The sequence below is a fragment of the Mandrillus leucophaeus genome, unplaced genomic scaffold (genome assembly GCF_000951045.1).
Source record: "Mandrillus leucophaeus isolate KB7577 unplaced genomic scaffold, Mleu.le_1.0 Scaffold111, whole genome shotgun sequence".
NCBI classification, from domain to species: domain Eukaryota; kingdom Metazoa; phylum Chordata; class Mammalia; order Primates; family Cercopithecidae; genus Mandrillus; species Mandrillus leucophaeus.
The window spans coordinates 850,988-869,526 of NW_012099321.1; the positions used below are offsets into that span (position 1 = coordinate 850,988).

The following is an 18,539-nucleotide window of genomic DNA, read 5'->3' on the forward strand; positions in this document are numbered from 1 at the left end:
AATGAGGCAAAGATGTCTGTTTTCACCTCTTCGGTTCATCACTGTACTGGAACCTCTGGCCAGGGCAGTAAGACAAGAACAATAAAAAAAAATACATACAATTGGGAAGTAAGAGGTAAACTTTTTATCTCTAGACAATGTAATAGCTTACACAAAACCTCCTGATGAATTTAAAAACCAAATACTAGAAGTAGTAAGTGACTTTAGCAAGGTTGCTAGATATAAAGTTAATATACAAAAATCAATATTGCTATGTACTAGAAGCAATGAACTGGAAAATGATTTTTTTTAATTCCATTTATAATAGCATCAAAAACAAATTAATAATAAAAGTAATTACAGTTGTACCAGACCTCCACTAAGAAAACACAAAACACCTGAATACATGGAAAGATATAATACATTTATGGATTGAAAGACTTAATATTAAGATATCAACATTCCACAAATTGATAGAGTCAATACAATCCCAATCAAAACCCCACAGGCTTTTTTAATTGACAGGGTGGTTCTCAATTTATATGGAAACCCAAAGGACCTAGAACAGGTGAAAGATGCTTGAAAAGAAATACAAATTTGAAGGACTCATACTCCTTAATTTAAATCCTTACTATAAAGCTACAGTAGTCAAGACAGTGTGGTAATTGCATAAAGGTAGAAAAATCGGTCAATGGATCAGAGCAGATAATGCAATAATGGACGCACACATTCATGGCCAACTGATTTTTGATAAAGTTTCCAAAATAATTGAAGGGGGGAAGTATAGTTGAAAATAATAAATGGAACTGAAACAACTAGATACACATATGGAAAAACAATGACTCTCAATTCTTTTTCTTCTTTTATTTTATTTTTATTTTATTTTAATTTTGAGATGTAATCTTGCTCTGTTGCCCAAGCTGGAATGCAATGGTGCAATCTCGGCTCACTGCAACCTCTGCCTCCCAGGTCCAAGCAATTCTCCTGCCTCAGCCTCCTGAATACCTGGGATTACAGGCATGCACCACCATGCCCAGCGAATTTTTGTATTTTTAGTACAGATGGGGTTTCACCATGTTGGTCAGGCTGGTCTCGAACTCCTGATCTCATGATCCACCTGCCTCAGCCTCCCAAAGTGCTGGGATTACAGGTGTGAGCCACTGCACCCGGCCAGAATCTCAATTCTTAACTCTCCTACATGAGAATTAATTCAACATGGATCAAAGACCTAAACATAAAAGTCAAAACTCAAGCTAATAAAAGGAAATAGAGAATATCTCATAACCCCAAGGAAGGCAAGGATTTCTTAGGATACAGAAAGCATTAACAACAACAACAAAAATGATAAATAGGTATTTATCAAAATAAAACCTTCTGCTTATCAAAAGGCACCATTAAAGAAGTGAAAGGGCAACTCAAAAACTGGAAGAAAAATTTGAAATAAATAAATATAGACACAGGATGTAGATATATAGATATCTGACAAAAGACTTATGACCAGAAATCAGTTTTTTAAATGGGCAAAATACTTGAACAGTCTGTTTACAAAAGTTGATATACAAATGGCAGTAAACTCATGAAAATACATTCAGCATCATTAGTGATAAGGAAGACACAGAGTAAAACCACAGTGAGATACCATTTCATACCTAATAGAATAAATATAGTCAAAAGTCTGACAACACTAACTGTTGGAGAGGATGTAGAGTAGCTAGATCTCTCAAACATTCTTGGTGGAAGTATAAATGGTACAATCACAATGAAAAGCTGTTTGCCAGTTTTCATAAATTTAAACCTATATCTACCCACCCCCTCCAGGACCTAGCAGTTATACTCCTAGCTATTTATCCAAGACAAATAAAAATCTAGATCTACACAGATTTTCACATGAATGCTCATAGCTTTATCCATAATGACCAAAAGCTATAAATAGTCCAAATTCCCAACAATAAGAAAATGAATTATGTATTCATAAAATGGAATAGTTTTATGACACATAATAAAGCATATACTTAATATGCATATATTTATTAAACATCACATAGCATCATTTATAAACATCATTGAATAACACACATAAGATCTGTGCATTTCACTCTATGTAAATTTTACCTGTATTTAAAAAGAAAAGCCAGTTGGGCAAAGTATCAGTCAGGAATAGCTTGATTATGTGGTGGTAACAAATAGCCCCCAAACCATAGTGCCTTAAGTAGGAGTCAGTGTGCTGGTCAACTGCAGCCTGCTGCCTGTTTGTGTAAATAAAAGTTGATTGGAACATAGCCATGCCCATGTGTGCACATATTTCCTGTGGCTGTTTTCCCACTACAGGGACAGAGTTGAGTTGTTGTGACAGAGACTGTAAGGCCCATAAACGAAAAGCCTAAAATATTTTCTATCTGGCCCTTTACAGAAAAAGTGTGCTGACCCCTGACTTAAAAACCGTAACAGTTTATTTCTCACTCCTGCTCCATGTTAATCAAGAGTCAGCTGGGAGTTCTGCCCCATGTCATCTGCACTGCAGGACCCAGCTGATGGAGCCAACTCTATCTGGAATGATACTAGTCACTGTGACAGAGGGAAAAGAGCAAGCTCTGAAAGATCTTTCAGCAACAACTCAGTGATGTGGTTGCAAAGTAACATATCACTTTTCTTACAACTCCTGGACCAGAACTATTCATGTGACCCCATTCACACAAGGGGACCAGAAAATACAATCCTACCATTTGTTTATACATGTGCCTGAAAGTGGAGAACTGGGATATTTGCCAAATAGCACTAATGACTACCACAATTAAACTGAGAATCAATCAGTCCAGGTGTTCATTTCCAACAAACATGCGTAACCCTGCTGAAATATTGCCCTACTGGGTAGAAGTCTGAATCATAAAAATTCCGAAAGTTGCCCCTAACCCTTCCCTTTGGCTCCCCTCTCACTTGTTAGAACAACCCAGTACACTGCTTTCCTAATGGATCTAGACTGGAAAACTGACTAACCATCACCTTCACAGTGAATATCCTTCAACAGGGCTCTCCCGTCCTCAAGAAAAACTCAAGCCTCTGTGACCAGACTCTGCCAGCTACTGCAGCCTCCTCTCTCTCTGCCACCAGCTCAATTGTGCCAGGCTCTAAGAAGATGGAATATAGCTTATAAAGAACCAGGCACATCATACTGTTTCTGAATGCTATCCCTTTGCTCCTGTGGTTTTCCCTGTATGGAATACTCTCTCCTATTATTCTCACCCTTTCAGACTCAGGACAGTCATTCTCTTGTCCACAGAGCCTTTCATGACCACCAGCATGCTATTGCACCAGACCCAAACTATCAAACTATGCCAACCGCTGCTATCAGACTGGAACCAAAGTACCAAGTCACAGGACTTCAACCCATCAGGTTAAATGACTGCTAACTTATATAGCACTCACCAGGTGCCAGGCCAGGCAGTTTTCTAAGCACTTTTCATATATCAACTCATGTAGTCCTCATAACAACCTACAAGCAGATATTATTACCATTTTTTCTTTTGTGGATAAGGACACAGAGGTATATGAACATTAATTAATTTGTACAAGGTCCCATAAGTGATAAGTTGCAGAACTGGCCTATGACCCCAGGTTGGCTAGTGGGCTCTGAGGCATACCCTTAAATCACCCTGCTGTTCGCCACTATAGGCACACAGGTCTGCTTCCCTTTGGGAATGTAAGGTGTTCAATGGTTTAAAAAAATATGCCAGTTGGATGCGGTGGCTCACACCTTTAATTCCAGCACTTTGGGAGGCCGAGGCGGGCAGATCATGAGGTCAGGAGATCGAGACCAGCCTGGCCAACATGGTGAAACCCCGTCTCTACTAAAAATACAAAAATTCGCCAGGTGTGGTGGCGTGCATCTGTAATCCCAGCTACTCAGGAGGCTGAGGCAGGGGACTCACTTGAACCTGGGAGGTGGAGGTTGCAGTGAGCCAAGATCGCACCATTGCACTCCAGCCTGGGCAACAGAGTGAGACTCCATCTCAAACAAACAAACAAACAAAAACACCAGTACCTCATTTCTTTCTGTAACCCCAAGCCCTGGAACACAGTCATTTAGGCAATAGCAGCTGCTAACTGGGGTTAGTTCAGATAATATAAATAAGATCCTGGAATCCCAAAATCAGCTTTTCAACTAAACAAAGTCCTCTTGACCAGTGACATTTAGGAAGTGGTCAGATTATTACCATATATACCTTTTTCCTGAATCCCAGCCCTTCCTCCAGGGCTGATGACAAACCTGGTAATGAAGAGGCAGGAAGGGCCTGAATTATTAGAAAGATCCTTAGAAATGAGCTACTGTAGGTTGGGACAAGCATAACCAATCATTCCGAAATGTTTAGAAAATCCTGAATATCTGGGAATGTGAGAATTTGACTTTTCTGTGGAGAAAACAGCACAAAGCTTTCCTAAAAGTTTTTCTCCCTAACATAATTATGCTTTAAATTGTTAATAGGTATAATTATGGAAGATGGCATTGTTGCGCTTGTAATTTTTCCTATTCCCCTTGGTATTTATTGATGATAAATGACTTTATTTAAAAATAATGATAACTACCTTGTTTGGTTGTATATCAATATAGTTTCAGTTTTTCTTTATTAGTGCTTATGGAATTTTATGGATTGCCAACATTTAGTTCTTTTATTGGTTTATATTCTCTTGATGGTATAACAAGGGGGTGGAATTAACAATAATTTTATCCCTTCATTTCCTGAGGCCCCCAACCCCACCCCAACTCTTTTAAGAAAGCACTCTAGTACACTATTCACATGCAGCTACAGGAGGGTATAATTTTTACTACTACATAATTAGAACAATTAGCTGCATACCCCAAAATTCTCCTCTAAGGGCCAGTGCCTCACCAAACAGTGAAAAGTGAGATGCTCTGTCCCCACACTGCACTGCACAGAATTAGCCCCCATAGCTCAGAATGAAGCCCCTTCTGCTGAGACCAGAGTTTTAAACCTGTTACATTAACTGCAAGAGGAGCAAATAGGCAAATAGTTGATCTCAGTGTTCCCCAGAAGAAAACCCCATTTGGTTTCAGAAATATTTGCAAGAACCATCACAACGAAAGTCACCTTTCCCATAGAGGATATCACAGTTCTTAGATAGCTCCTGTCCTAGAGTAACTCCCCTTGGACCTGGTTTGAGTTTTCTCTGGAGACTCACAGTCCTTGAAATGCTAAGAAGACTACATATCTCTTTGTTTATCAACAGCTCTCCATTGGGGAATAGATTGGTTCACGTTCTCCACAAAACATATGCCAAATCAGATCAATCACCCAAATATAAGTTGTCCATGATTCTTTGAAAACTGCATTTGCTTTTCATAAGAAAGTGAAGTCCAAGCTTGGTACCAAGAAGAGGAGCAGCATAAGCTCTTGTGATACTTTACGTTTACGTCATACAGTTAGGAAGGAGAGGAATACAAGGAAAAGAACATCACATTTGGACTCAGACCCCATCTGTCCAACCTGGGGTCATGTTCTTAGCTTCATTGAATCCCACCTCTCTTTCCACAAAAATAATTTTAGCAACATCTGCAATTCAGGCTTGTGGCAAGGACTCAATGGGTTAAATGTCTAGCACGTAATTGTTGTTTACTTTATATTATCTAATTTTCCTTTCTTCTAGACCAGTAGTTCTCAATTAGGAGTGATTCTGCCCTGCACCCAGACATTTAGCAAGGTCCAGAGACATTTTTTGTGATCATAACTTGAGGAGGATCATGCAACTGGGACCTAGTGGGTAGCCAGGGATGTGACTCAATACCCTACAATGCACAGGACGGCCCCCACAGCACAGAATTATCTAGCCAAAAATGTCAATAGGGCCAAAATTAAGAAATCTTGTTCTACGCCACGTGCAGTGGCTCACGTCTCTAATCCCAGCACTTTGGGAGGCCAAGGCGAGTAAATCACGAGGTCAGGAGATCGAGACCATCCTGGCTAACATGCTGAAACTCTGTCTCTACTAAAAATACAAAAAATTCGTCGGGCATGGTGGTGGGCGCCTGTAGTCCCAGTTACTTGGGAGGCTGAGGGCAGGAGAATGGCGCAAACCCAGGAGGCGGAGCTGGCAGTGAGCCAAAATCATGCCACTGCACTCTAGCCTGGGCAACACAGTGAGACTCCGTTTCAATAAAAAAAAGAAAAAGAAAAAAGAAAAAAAGAAATATTGTTCTAGACTAGTATTAAAATAATTCTTTCATTATGATTGTTTTTTCTCCATAGCTTCTGCCTCTTTAAATGAGCGAAGATTTACTGAAAATCTACCTGTTCAAAGTTCTGTGCTAGGCATATCCTTAACCATCTCATATATTTGGTTGCCTGCTGCCATTTTCCCAAAGCCACTCACGTCTTCAATTATTGTCCATCCCTATCAATATCAAGCCTCAGCTTCTCTTTTCTTCTTTATGCTGCTCTCAGAGGTCCTGAAACCAGACATGCTGTGTGTCAGAGCAAAGACCCGTATTAATCAACAATTCCAAATATAGCAACAGCAGTTTGAAAATCAAAGAATGGGCCTTGGGGACATCAATATTTGCATGTTCATAATAAATACTTAACTACACATCTGTGCAATGTTCAATATAGTTGGGAGAGAAAAAGAACATTTATGCTGATTTCTGTCAAGTTCCACAACTAAAGCATCTGATGTGCTAAAGAAACGTAACTGAATTGTCATAAAGATGATTTTAAATATATTTGTAATATACACTTACGAATTAGAGACATTCCTGGTTTACTTTGGGATTTTTCTCACCATCAATTAGCTTACACACCTACCCATGGGGTCAGTGAAATGAATAATTTTCCAGTTTGTACATTAAACGTCCATTGCTTTCCTATCTGACTCTGCTCACCTCTACAACTCATATCGATCCTACATGTAATGTTCAAGGCCCAGTTTCATGTTTTCATTCTTCTCACTGTATGTTGCACACATGTGTATCTTTCCACGAACAGAAGCCCCTGCTAACTATTTATTGTGGGTTTACAACCTGCCAGGCTCTGCTGTATGTGCCATGTAGTCACAATTTCATTTCATCGTCACAAAACCCTATAGGGGCAGATGGTATCCCCCACTGCCATTTTACAGGGAAAAAAAAATTGACACTTACAGAGGTTAAGTAAGTTGGCCAAAGTCACACAGCTAGAAGTGTCTGAATGAGTGTTCACACCCTGTGTGTCTGATTCCAAAATCCATGCTCATCACCACTACACTACATTAGGAGGAAACAGACCAGACATCTGGTGAGTGTTCTTTATAAAGAGTTAAGCAGAGGGCACATACCCTTTGACCTGGCAAATCTACCTCAAAGAAGCTATTGTCCACAAATGCTGGTTCATGTGCAGAAACACAAATGTAAAAATATGTTGACTGTTGCATAATTTGAAAAGGAGACAAGAGTTAACAACCTAAATAGGGGAAGCAGATCCAGTCTATGGAATACAAAGTGGGGAGAACGTAGCAAACAGTGTTTTCTTATCCATTATCACTTTCCCTTCTTCTTTAGTAAAAGGACCGTGATTTTATTCTGTGTGGCAATGCACCAGGTTAAAAACTACATTCCCTTGCCTGCCCTACAGCCAGGAACAGCTGTGTCTCGTAAATGGTTAACAAACAGCTCTCTCTTACACCAGTTTCTCTTGGGTAAAAACTATGGCTAATTTCAAGCTACCAAACTCAAGTCAACGGGCTTGCAAAAACTCTGGCGAATGTAACAATTGGCATTCATAACCTAGGGTGAGCTGGCTTTAGCACATGACTGGCTAGTGCTGAGCAATGTAAACAAATTAGTCCCTGCATAAAAATGGGACGGACAACTAGTTAGCATGTGCTTTTTCTTTTCCTCTCGCCTTCTTCTTCCTTCCTGCTTAAAACTTGGATGATATGACTGGAACTCCAGCAGTTACCTTGTATCATGAAGTATCTTAGAAAATGAAAGCCACAGCTAAGGATGTTGATACAGAAAGACAGGAGAAGCCTTGTCTCTGTTGACCTCAGGAAGCTAACACAAGAGGCTGGATCTGCTCCTTTTTGTAAAAGAAACTAAAACTCCCATTTTAAGCCACTGTTATTTTGATTTTCTTGTTTCCGAGACGAGTCTCGCTCTGTTGCCAGGCTGGAGTGGAGTGGCATGATCTCAGCTCACTGCAACCTCCGCCTCCTGGGTTCAAGCGATTCTCCTGCCTCAGCCTCCCAAGTAGCTGGGATTACAGGCGTCCACAACCTCACCCAGCTAATTTTTGTATTTTTAGTAGAGAAGGGGTTTCACCACGCTGGCCAGGATGGTCTCGATCTCTTGACCTCATGATCCACCTACCTGGGCCTCCTAAAGTGCTGGGATTACAGGCGTGAGCCACCGCGCCCGGCCTTTTTGTTTGCTTGTTTGTTTGTTTTAAAGACAGTGTCTCACTCTGTAGCCTAGGCTGGAGTGCAGCTGCACAATCTTGCCTCACTGCAACTTCCACCTCCTGGGTTCAAGCGATTCTTCTGTCTCAGCCTCCTAAGTAGCTGAGACTACAAGTGTGCACCACCACGCCTACCTAATTTTTGTACTTTTTGGAACAGACAGGGTTTCACCATGTTGGCCAGGCTGGTCTCGAACTCCTGACCTCAAGTGATCCACCCACTCAGCTTTCCAAAGTGCTGGGATTACAGGCGCAAACCACCGTACCCACCTGTTATTTTGGTTTTCTATTACACACTACTTAAAACAGAGACCTTCAGACTTTGCTACAACATTTCTATTACTTGTGTCTGTTATAATAAAAATGTTTTGTTCCAGTATTATTTACAAAATTTAAAAGGCAAAGATGTTTAAGGGTCAAGGGGTTGGGCCCTTGATTTTGGCAATAGTATCCACAAGTCATGAGGACAGGGGGTCTGAGGGAGACAAAGAGAAATTACAGGCCTGGCACACAAATCAACACCGTGGGTATGTCCTGACAATGAAAGGGACAGACTGGAATCCAACCAAGTTCACCAATTGCCAAAAAGATTTCTGGCCAAATGAGATTCAGGTGCCTCCTGAGATAAGCCTTAGGTGAAACATACAAAAAGTAACGGGGAAAGCACAGGCTATGCCGCCAGGCTGACGTCTCCAACCCAGGAAACACCCAGAAAGCCTGACAATGGGGAAGGAAAGCAGCAGGACTTCAGCCCCCTGCCCAGGTAGCGGGGACTCCCTGATTAAGGTGTCCCAATTAAGGGGACGCCAGAGACGGTATCAAAGAAGTACAAAACAGAATATCGAACCACCACCAGGCATGCGGAAGAGCCGGAAAAGATGGAGACACACAAGTCTATGGACCCCAGTGCACTATCAGAGAGAGCTGCAAACGGCAACGTGGTGGTTAAGTCCTTGGGGACAGCACAGACAAATCTAGTGGGGGCTTCATTCACATTCCCCAAGGTGGTCATAAACACTACACTGAGAGAGACACACTGTAAAATCAATTGTGTGATTCCTCTGCCTTTCCTCACACAAAATTACTGCCAAGTCCATTTAGGATTCATCCTTGTGGACCAGGTCAAGTCACTAGGCTTTTAGTACATCCTGTGTGCCCAAAAGTAGTGTGTGTGCTATGCAAGAGATATTAAGCATAGGTCCCTATTCTTAAAGATGCTGTAACCTAAAAGGAAAATGAATTTCGCATAGATAAAAATATCTAGAGAACTGCCCTGTATGTTCAAGCATTAGATGCATATTCAAACCTTGATGTTTATGAATTCAGAGAAGAAAAACAAAATTCTTCCTGGAAAGAAGAAAAACTGCACAGAGAATATGGTCAGGAAGACACGGGTCTTCAGCCAGGCCCTGAAGAATAGATACCATCTGAATCAGAAAAAAATCAGAAAGAATATATTCCATATAGGAAAATGGCACACAATTGGTACTAAACCAACATATTTCCAATGAACAATAAAAACAGTAAAAAGAAGAAAACTAGAGAGGGGAAAGGATAATAATGGACAGTCATGAGTATTAATCTTGAAAATGAAAAGTAGAAATCAATCATTTTTTCATAGAAAAATGCATCAACAAATATTAGCTAGATACCATTTAGGTGCCGGGATACTTGTTCTGGAGCCCCAAATACCCAACTATTGGCTCCTGAACAATGGGGAGCCCCTAAAGGCTGAGCAATGGACTCTATCTACTCATCAGAATTGATGGAAACCCACACTTTTCACACCGCCCTAAATGGGAAGCTGTTATGAAGAGAAACAGCCCAGATTTTTCTAGACCTCGTCTGCTCATAACTGAAAAAAGTAATAACCAACCTGGGAGTAATGAGGCTGCCGCTTGGGCTAAGATATCTCTTTTCCAACATTTCGCATGCAGTGAAATTGAGTCCACTTTGTGTCCCCCTCACAACGTCTAGTGGGCCTTGAACACAGCGTGTGCTGTATTTGTTTGTGAATTCTACTCATTATGTAAAAAGGCCCAAGCACGGTCCAAGCTAGGGTTGGTCAGTTGTCCAAGGTGCCAGAGAATCATAACTTAAGGCTAAGTCCATGACATGTCTTCTCTGGGACGTGGTGGCAGATTTTTCACGATGTTTGATGAAATCAAGGGCGGGGTACTGGTATTTAACACAGGAAGCAGCACTGGCTTTAAGTTAATGTTTCATATCCAATAAAGAAGGCTAAATATCTATCGTTTTGATAGATTGCTATAAATGAAACATTAGTGGGGCTCTTAAATACCTTGTTTCAGATCTTCATTATCCGAAATTAATCTTGAGCAGAATATCACACCCAGTGTGGACTCCATTAAGTAGCCAGTTAGATAACACAGGCTATGCTTTATCTAATAAGGACGGAATCAGGAACGAATCTAACAGCACAATTTTACCACCCCTGCAGCCCAAGAGCATTGCAAGCCAGAGTGGTAGAGAAAGTTTTCCAGAAATTCTCAAATACAGTCATCATGCCCCTACAGGAGGACAGCTTCACAGTCTCTTCTCAAAAGCAGTCTGGTGACCATGCTTAGTGTTCACTGTGGCATTACCACAGGGTGGAGACTGGCGAGGTCTTACATCTCCACCCTGGGCCCACCTGGGAATTGGGTGAGCTTTGCTGCCTCCACACCCCTTCAAGGACTTCCACAGAACCATTAGTTTTGGTGAAAGTTTATCTGGAATTGTCTTCTGCCAACTTCTCTCATTATGCAGGACACCAAAAGCTCAAAATAGCATAAATTCAGAAGACAGGGAAGTAGAGGAGCACAAAGCTCACATACAACCCATCAGCTGAGCTAAAAGCAAGTTGAGGAAAACAAATTCTCATCTCTAAGAATGCAGAGAATGCAAATCTCCAATAATCTCCAGGAATCCACACAGTTGCATGCCACATGCATGTTACAGAGGCTCCTGTGTGTCCACGCCTCACACCCACAAGCAGCGACTGACGTGAACTTTACCATTACAGAAGGCGCATGGGGAATTTGGCTAGAGAAGACTGTGATCCTTTAACCTCCACATTCAGCACAGCAAGTAAAGACTACCCGAAGACCCTACAAAACCTATTTGCTACAATATGGATGATTTTAGAATCATCCTAGCTCGAAATTCCTCCAGCAGGCAAGTTTCTCCAAAATGAAACAAGTATTTCACTCCAGTATACCATTATCATGCATTTCTATATCTAAATATGTTTCTTCCTTTGAGACTTTTGACCCACTTGAATTTCAGCATTATCTACCTTTCTTTTCTTTCTTTTTTTTTTAGACAGAGTCTGGCTCTGTCTCCCAGGCTGGAGTGCAGTGGCGCAATCTTGGCTCACTGAAAGCTCCGCCTCCCGGGTTCACGCCATTCTCCTGCCTCAGCCTCCCAAGTAGCTGGGACTACAGGTGCCCACCACTACGCCCAGCTAATTTTTTGTATTTTTAGTAGAGACGGGGTTCCACCGTGTTAGCCAGGATGGTCTCGATCTCCTGACCTTGTAATCCGCCCGCCTCAGCCTCCCAAAGTGCTGGGATTACAGGCGTGAGCCGTCGCGTCTGGCCAGCATTATCTACCTTTCTTAACCAGCTAACCATTCACAGTAATCATGGTTAATGTGTACACACCAGGTACTCTTTTACATGCTTTGCTTTGTATATACTAATTCAATCATCCTAACAACACTGTAAGATAACTACTGTTACTATCCCTATTTTATAGGTGAGAAAACAAGCTCAGGGAGGCAATTAGCGCTCTTACCTGCAGTCACATGGTCATTAAGTGGAAGATCTGGGATCTGAACTGAGCCATCTGGCTCCACCACTCCTGCTTTTAATCCCAACACTATAATGGATTGGTTTCACTTGTTCACTCCAGAGTTTAATAATATGAACCCAGACACATAATCTAGAGTGTAATGGTAAGAAAAATCAAGTGTCCTTGGCCACATTTCTCTCCCATTCCTTCCACCTCATTCCCTATTTTCAGCATTCAGCAATTAGGTATTTCTTCTGCCCTGCTGAAATATGTTTTTGACATAAAAATGGCCATAAGATATTCCAGCAAATACAGAAGTGACCCAAACCAGGCAATGTATTATTTATTTTGACCATGAGGGCATATCCTTAAGCTTGACATCTTGACTGGTTTGGGGCATTTCGCTTGATTGAAAGAAATGGAGAAGATGAACATTTATTGAGCACTTGCTTACCATGTCCCAAGTAATGTGCCTGGTGCTCTCACCTAGCTTGCTCTGTTTAATATCAAAAGCAAACCCACCCAAGGTAACTAATGAAATCCCATTTTTAGAGACAAAGAAACAGACTCAAAAAGGTTAATACTTACTGATCATGGTCAAGGAGACGCACTTTGGAGGGATGGCACGTGGATTCAAGCCAAAACCTCATCTAAAGCTGAGGCTATTTCTACAACAGCGTGCTAGGTACTAGATAACCTATCCTATAAAACCAGAAACCATTCTCAGACCTTTTTTTTTTTTTTTTTTTTTTTTTGCCTCTGAGCAGTAAGTCTTTATAGATTTACTGGTTGTTAAATGCTACTGACTCTAGCTAATTCCCAAATTAACTAGATTCCTTTTGGAGCTTGTAAAATGTGCTACACATTCAACTTCCGAATTTAGCATGCAAGATGATGACCACAGCAGTAAGAATGGTGCAACTTTCTTGTTAGAACAATGGATGCCTAAAAGCCTCCTTTTAATTTCTACCTTCTTTTACGAGGACTATGTGATCGAGGACACACCTAGGATACTGCATATTAATTTCAACACAGCTAATACCCAAAATGTCCCACCAATTTACTCTTCACTGACAATGTTAAAAGAAAATGATTTATGCAGATCAATCATCTCGCTCATCAAGTCCTACCCTGACAGCCAGCCTTCATCATTGCTATTTAAAAGGCACTGCTGACAGAAAAGACCGACTCTTTGATTAAGGGCCCTGTCTGGCTAACCTTTTATTTGAAGAATGATTGCCGCTGAGTGACAAATACTTTTCCATTCATTTCAAGGCAAAGATATTGACATTCAAATTCTTGATGGCTACACTAAGCAGATGCCACTGTTGGCAAGAGGCATGAGAGCAACAGCAGGTACTCCACGGCTCTGGGGGCAAGGGAAAAAGAATAAAACTAAAACACATGCACGCCGGCGCTGGCTAAAGGTTCTCAACAAGTAAAAGTTGCGGGTCTCTCAGCCAGATCCTTTCTTCAACAGTCAGCAAAAGGCATCTGCTTGCAGTTTCGCCCCAGTCTCCTTCTCACAAGTGCCTGGCTTTATGTTGACACTATTTGGAACTGCATGGGCAGCGAGGACTAGAAGTCAAAAGGAGCTCAGAACATGCCGTTCCTAACCCAAGGGAAAAACATCTCTGTCCGGAATCGCAGCATCCGGGCCAACCTCGGGTTGAAAGTACTGGCCTCCTTTCCGCTTCACGGGACCTTAAGTGATTAAATATAAAGTGGAAGAAGCTGGTGAAAACTCGCCCATAAAAAACAAAACAGAAATATTCCATCCCATCTGCTAAAAAGAAAGAAGAAAAAATAATAGTAAAAGGAAGAGGTAAGATTGACAACTAGAGTTAGCAAAAAAGACAAACCGAGCTTACTTTTAAAAGGTGGTTTTTTAAATTCATTTCAGGTGAATTTAGACCTTGGTCCACATCACACACACACACACACACACACACACACACACCCCATTGCATTCATATCCTCACAGCAGGATTATTCTGCTTGTTTTTATTTCTTAAATGCAAAATATTACCTTAAAGGAAAGTGAGAAAATTATGGATTAAGGAAGGCTATTTGTGACAAAGGCCATCACAAAGCCTCAAGATTAATCATTTCCAGGAACAAAATGAAAATGCCTCAGTGGGTCATCAACAATTCCTTTTAAATCTTGCTGAGATGCGATGTTGGGTCTTACGTGCTTCACAAAGGAAAGGGTATCCAAAAAGCTGTAGTTGTGATCCTCAAACACATTCCCCACAGAGGGAGAGGCAGGAGATAGCCAAGACACAGCCAGAACCTTCTCCCCATCACCCCAGGGCCAAACAGGTGACCAGGGCTTCAGAGAGACAGAAAACCTGCGTGTGAATGCAATCTCTACTACTCATCAGCTGGGGGATTTGAAACAAGTTACTTTACCACCTCAATCCTCTGTGAGCTCATCTGCAAAATGGGAGTGGTGAGATTGACTTCGCAGAATTAGTCATGAATCTTAAAGAACAGAAATTAAATAAACCAACTTTCCCTTACCTAAACCTCTTTTTTTCCTCCTTTCTTCTCCTCTTCTCCTCTTTGCTCACTAGTTTGCATGTGAATCGAATCATCCATGAGGGGTATCAGCAAAAAGATTTACAGTTATAGCCCTGCTTCCCTCACTGTGTTACAATGAGAACAAATAAGATAATGTTCACATTAAAGCACTTTATAAATCTTAAATCAATACAGAAATGTTTGCTGTTGTTATTGTTGTTCTCCACAAACGGTATACTCTAACTCATTTTGATCTTTTTCCTTATCTATTTCTCCCATCTATATTTCTCATGGTGAATAATAAATCAATAACCAATTAATTAATCAATAATCATAATATCATCTCCATTCCTGAGAACTACTAGTGGTTGTTTCTGCAGCTGTCTAAAAGGAGTGCCTGGGAGAAATGATGTTTCTTCTATAACAAAAATGTATTGGAGGTTATTATGAGCCAGGCATTGAGACAAGGAGGTGAATGAAAAATGCAAAATTCAGTCAAGTGGAGCAAACAGACAAATAAAGAAAAGATTTCAATATTGCTGCACCATATAAGTTAAATACAAAGGCCAATGAGGAGGTCAGTGAGGAAAGGTATGACTACCTGGGGCAATCAGAAAAGATTCTGCCACAGTGATATCAAGGCAAGTCCTCAAAGGGTGGAAAAGAAAGAGTGGGTCACTTTGGAGAAGGAGGATGCCAGGTGCAAAGACATGGAGGCTCGAGACAGATCACCATGCTCTGGCAGGAACAAGGGGGAAGTTCCAATCATACTAAAGAGTTAAGACTTATTCCTTTAGGTAATGGCAAGTTTGAGCTTGAAATTGCTATCGTATAGCCTGTGGTTTAAAACACGCCCCTGATGAAAGGCTGGACACAACAACCTTTGCTGGGTACCCACTCTGTGCTAGCAACTGGAGACACAGAGATGAGCAAGACTATCCTGACACACTCCCAGGAGGGGGAGCCGGGGAGACTCGCCTGCTCTCAAGCAACCTCTGAGCAGCTGCCCAATGAGGGGCAATGAGACCCCACTGGTCCCAGCACCTGTGCCTTCTTGTTTGGCCTCAGAACCTGCGTGTCATCCCCAGTCTGTTGGAGTGGGTTCCTGCTTTTTTGCTTGACCCTGCTCTTGCATTTCTATGGACTCTGATGTCAACTATGGATAGCTCACTTTCACCTTCAGAGCCATGTCCTCCACCTATTGCTATCCTTCTTTGACCTGCAGTGATCCTGTGGTCTCCCTGATGGCTCCTGAAAGCATCTCTATCAGCGGGGAGATCTCTGTTCCAGGTCTCTATCCCTTAATCTTGATACTGTACGCAAAGTATGAGTGTAAACATGTGTTCACCAAATCCTGTTTCACTCTCCTTCTCCTGGGCACACAGATGGTAACATTTGACATTCTCCCTTACAGTTAGTTTGAGTTCTAGTCAATATAGCAAAAAAGCGACGTGAGTAACTCCCAGGCCTGCTGTTAAAAACATCACAAAACAGATCTCCCATACTAGCTACTATAGCCATGACAATAAACGCAGTAACTTAAAAAAACAGAAATGTATTATTTCACTTTTATGGGTACAAGAAATCTAAAATCTAGTGTCAGTAGGGTCACATCCCCTCCAAAGGCCCTAGGGGAGAATCTCTCCCTGCCTCTTCCAGTTCCTGGTGGCTCCTGCTTCACCATCTTGCCGCAGCATCACTCCAGTCTCTTCCTATCTTCACATGGCCTTCTTCCCTCTGGGTGTCTCTGTGTCTAGGTCTCCTTCTCCTTTGTCTTACAAAGTCACCCGTTTTTGGATCTAGGGCCCACTCTAAACCCAGTATGATTTCATCTCGAGATCCTTAAGTAACTGTATCTGCAAAGAATCTATTTCCAAATCAGGTCACACTCTTAGGTTTCAGGTGGACATAAATTTGTGGGGGTAGGGGTTCACTATTCAATTCACTCCCCCTCCCATGCAACCTTGGAGGTCTCATGATTCAGATGGTACAGCCACAAGATGCCACAGCCTTCATCCAGCCAGATCCCTGAGTGACTACAAGAAGCCAGGCTCCCTCAACACCAACCCTCACTAGGCCTATAAGGTGAGCAAGAAACGAAGCCTTGTGGTGTTAAGCCACTGAGATTTCAGGGTTAATTTGTTACAACAGCAGAGCCTAGCCTGGCTTGGCTACCACACCAAGCATGATGCCCTAGCTCTGCAATTCCAATACTGTTTATGGGCCCAGGGCTAGCATGCAGTGTTTTTATTTGGCTTCAATTTCTGCTCAAAAGCCCTTTTAGGTTGCTCTTGCTGAATGTCCCAGGAATTTCTCCCAGAGCTTTGCTTGGCTTGGACATGATTTTGGGAGGTTTCTTGTTTTTCCTGGGTAGTGTAATTAGGCTTTTGCTGATAATATCACTGTTTTCTCTACTGGTCCCAGAGGAGAATGTGGTGGCCAATGGTAGTTATTTCTTGCTTTTATTGGGGTGGGAGAGAGGGGCAAAAGGGGTCAAATATGAATGTTTTCTAGCTGAATTCATCCAAAACTGAAATGAGAAAAACAGTAGCTAGTGTCCCTTTCTTACAGAAGTGAAAAGCGCACAAGATTTTAGAGTCAGTCATGCTGACTTGGGTAAAAATTTCTCAGCTCTGCAAACTTAATAGCTATGATACTTTAAAACATTATTTATCACAGAACCCTAGCTCTCCTACCTTTACCAAAAAAAGGCTTAATACCACCTATTCCAGAGGCTGGCTAGGAGGAGGAAATGATACCAGACATACATTTAGCTGGGTGCTCTGATCATAGTCATTCCCAGATAAATGTGAACTTCCCTTATTCCCACAGATAGACCAACTTATTCCTACTTGGATCCCTTCCCTTCTGGCTCAAGGTAATAGCTAAGTTCTTGTGAAACCATGACCTTCAACACTGGTCTCAACCATCTCCAAGGCAGAAAGTATCTTCTGCCTTTTCTCTAGTTCATCCTTTTAGATGCTGCTAGTCTATTCCTTGGAAATAGTGACAAGATAGTGAATAATCTGACTAATCAGGTGAGTGTTGCTCTTAAATATTTCATGAGAGTTTATTTTGATTTTCCAATTTGGTTGAAAGTTCTCTAAAGGTAAGGGTTATGTCTGATCCTAATTCTATAAACCCCAGAGCTGGCAGCACCTTGCCAAGTTGACCACAGGTGCCTCCCCCATCCTCATTGATTGACTACAGAGAAAGCAGAGGATGAAAAGTTTCCATGATTAAGACAGGATCTGGCCTTCAATAACACGGATGTTCACAATTAACGGGCAAGTATCAGTTAGCTAGGAATACTCACAGAGCAGAGGGAAGGTGGCAGAAGTTGAAATACTTAAGAAATAGGCGGACAAGGCCAGGCATGGTTGCGCTTGTCTGTAATCCCAGCATTTTAGGAGGATGAAGTGGGCCGATCACTTGAGGCCAGGAGTTCAAGATCATCTTGGCCAACATGGTGGAACCCCATCTCTACTAAAAATACAAAATTAGCCAGGCATGGTGGCGTGCACCTGTAGTCCCACCTACTTGGGAGGCTGAGATGGGAGAATCACCAGAACCCGGGAGGCAGAGGTTGCAGTGAGCCGAGATCACACCACTGCACTCCAGCCTAGATGACAGAGACCCTCTCTGAAAGAAAGAAAGAAAGAAAGAAAGAAAGAAAGAAAGAAAGAAAGAAAGAAAGAAAGAAAGAAAGAAAGAAAGAAAGGGAGAGAAAGAAAGAGATGGACAAGAGGGAAGATTCAACTCTACTCTGGGGCTAGGGTGGATCTCCTCAGAAATAAA

The 18,539-nt window shown here is 41.7% G+C and overlaps 1 protein-coding gene across 2 annotated transcripts in view; it reads right to left on the reverse strand.

The window, feature by feature from the left end:
• Positions 1–18,539, reverse strand: part of LOC105548783 (chromosome unknown open reading frame, human C10orf11) — a 1,000,756-nt gene that overhangs the window by 762,959 nt on the left and 219,258 nt on the right. Inside the window, exon 1 of one of the 2 annotated variants that reach the window (XM_011992983.1) lies at positions 13,437–13,696. The exons of the other annotated variant lie outside the window; for it this stretch is intronic. Coding sequence (XP_011848373.1) covers positions 13,437–13,483 — 47 coding nt within the window. The 5' untranslated portion in view covers positions 13,484–13,696. Of the gene's footprint in view, positions 1–13,436; positions 13,697–18,539 lie in introns of those variants that run through there. 2 annotated transcript variants of the gene reach the window in all.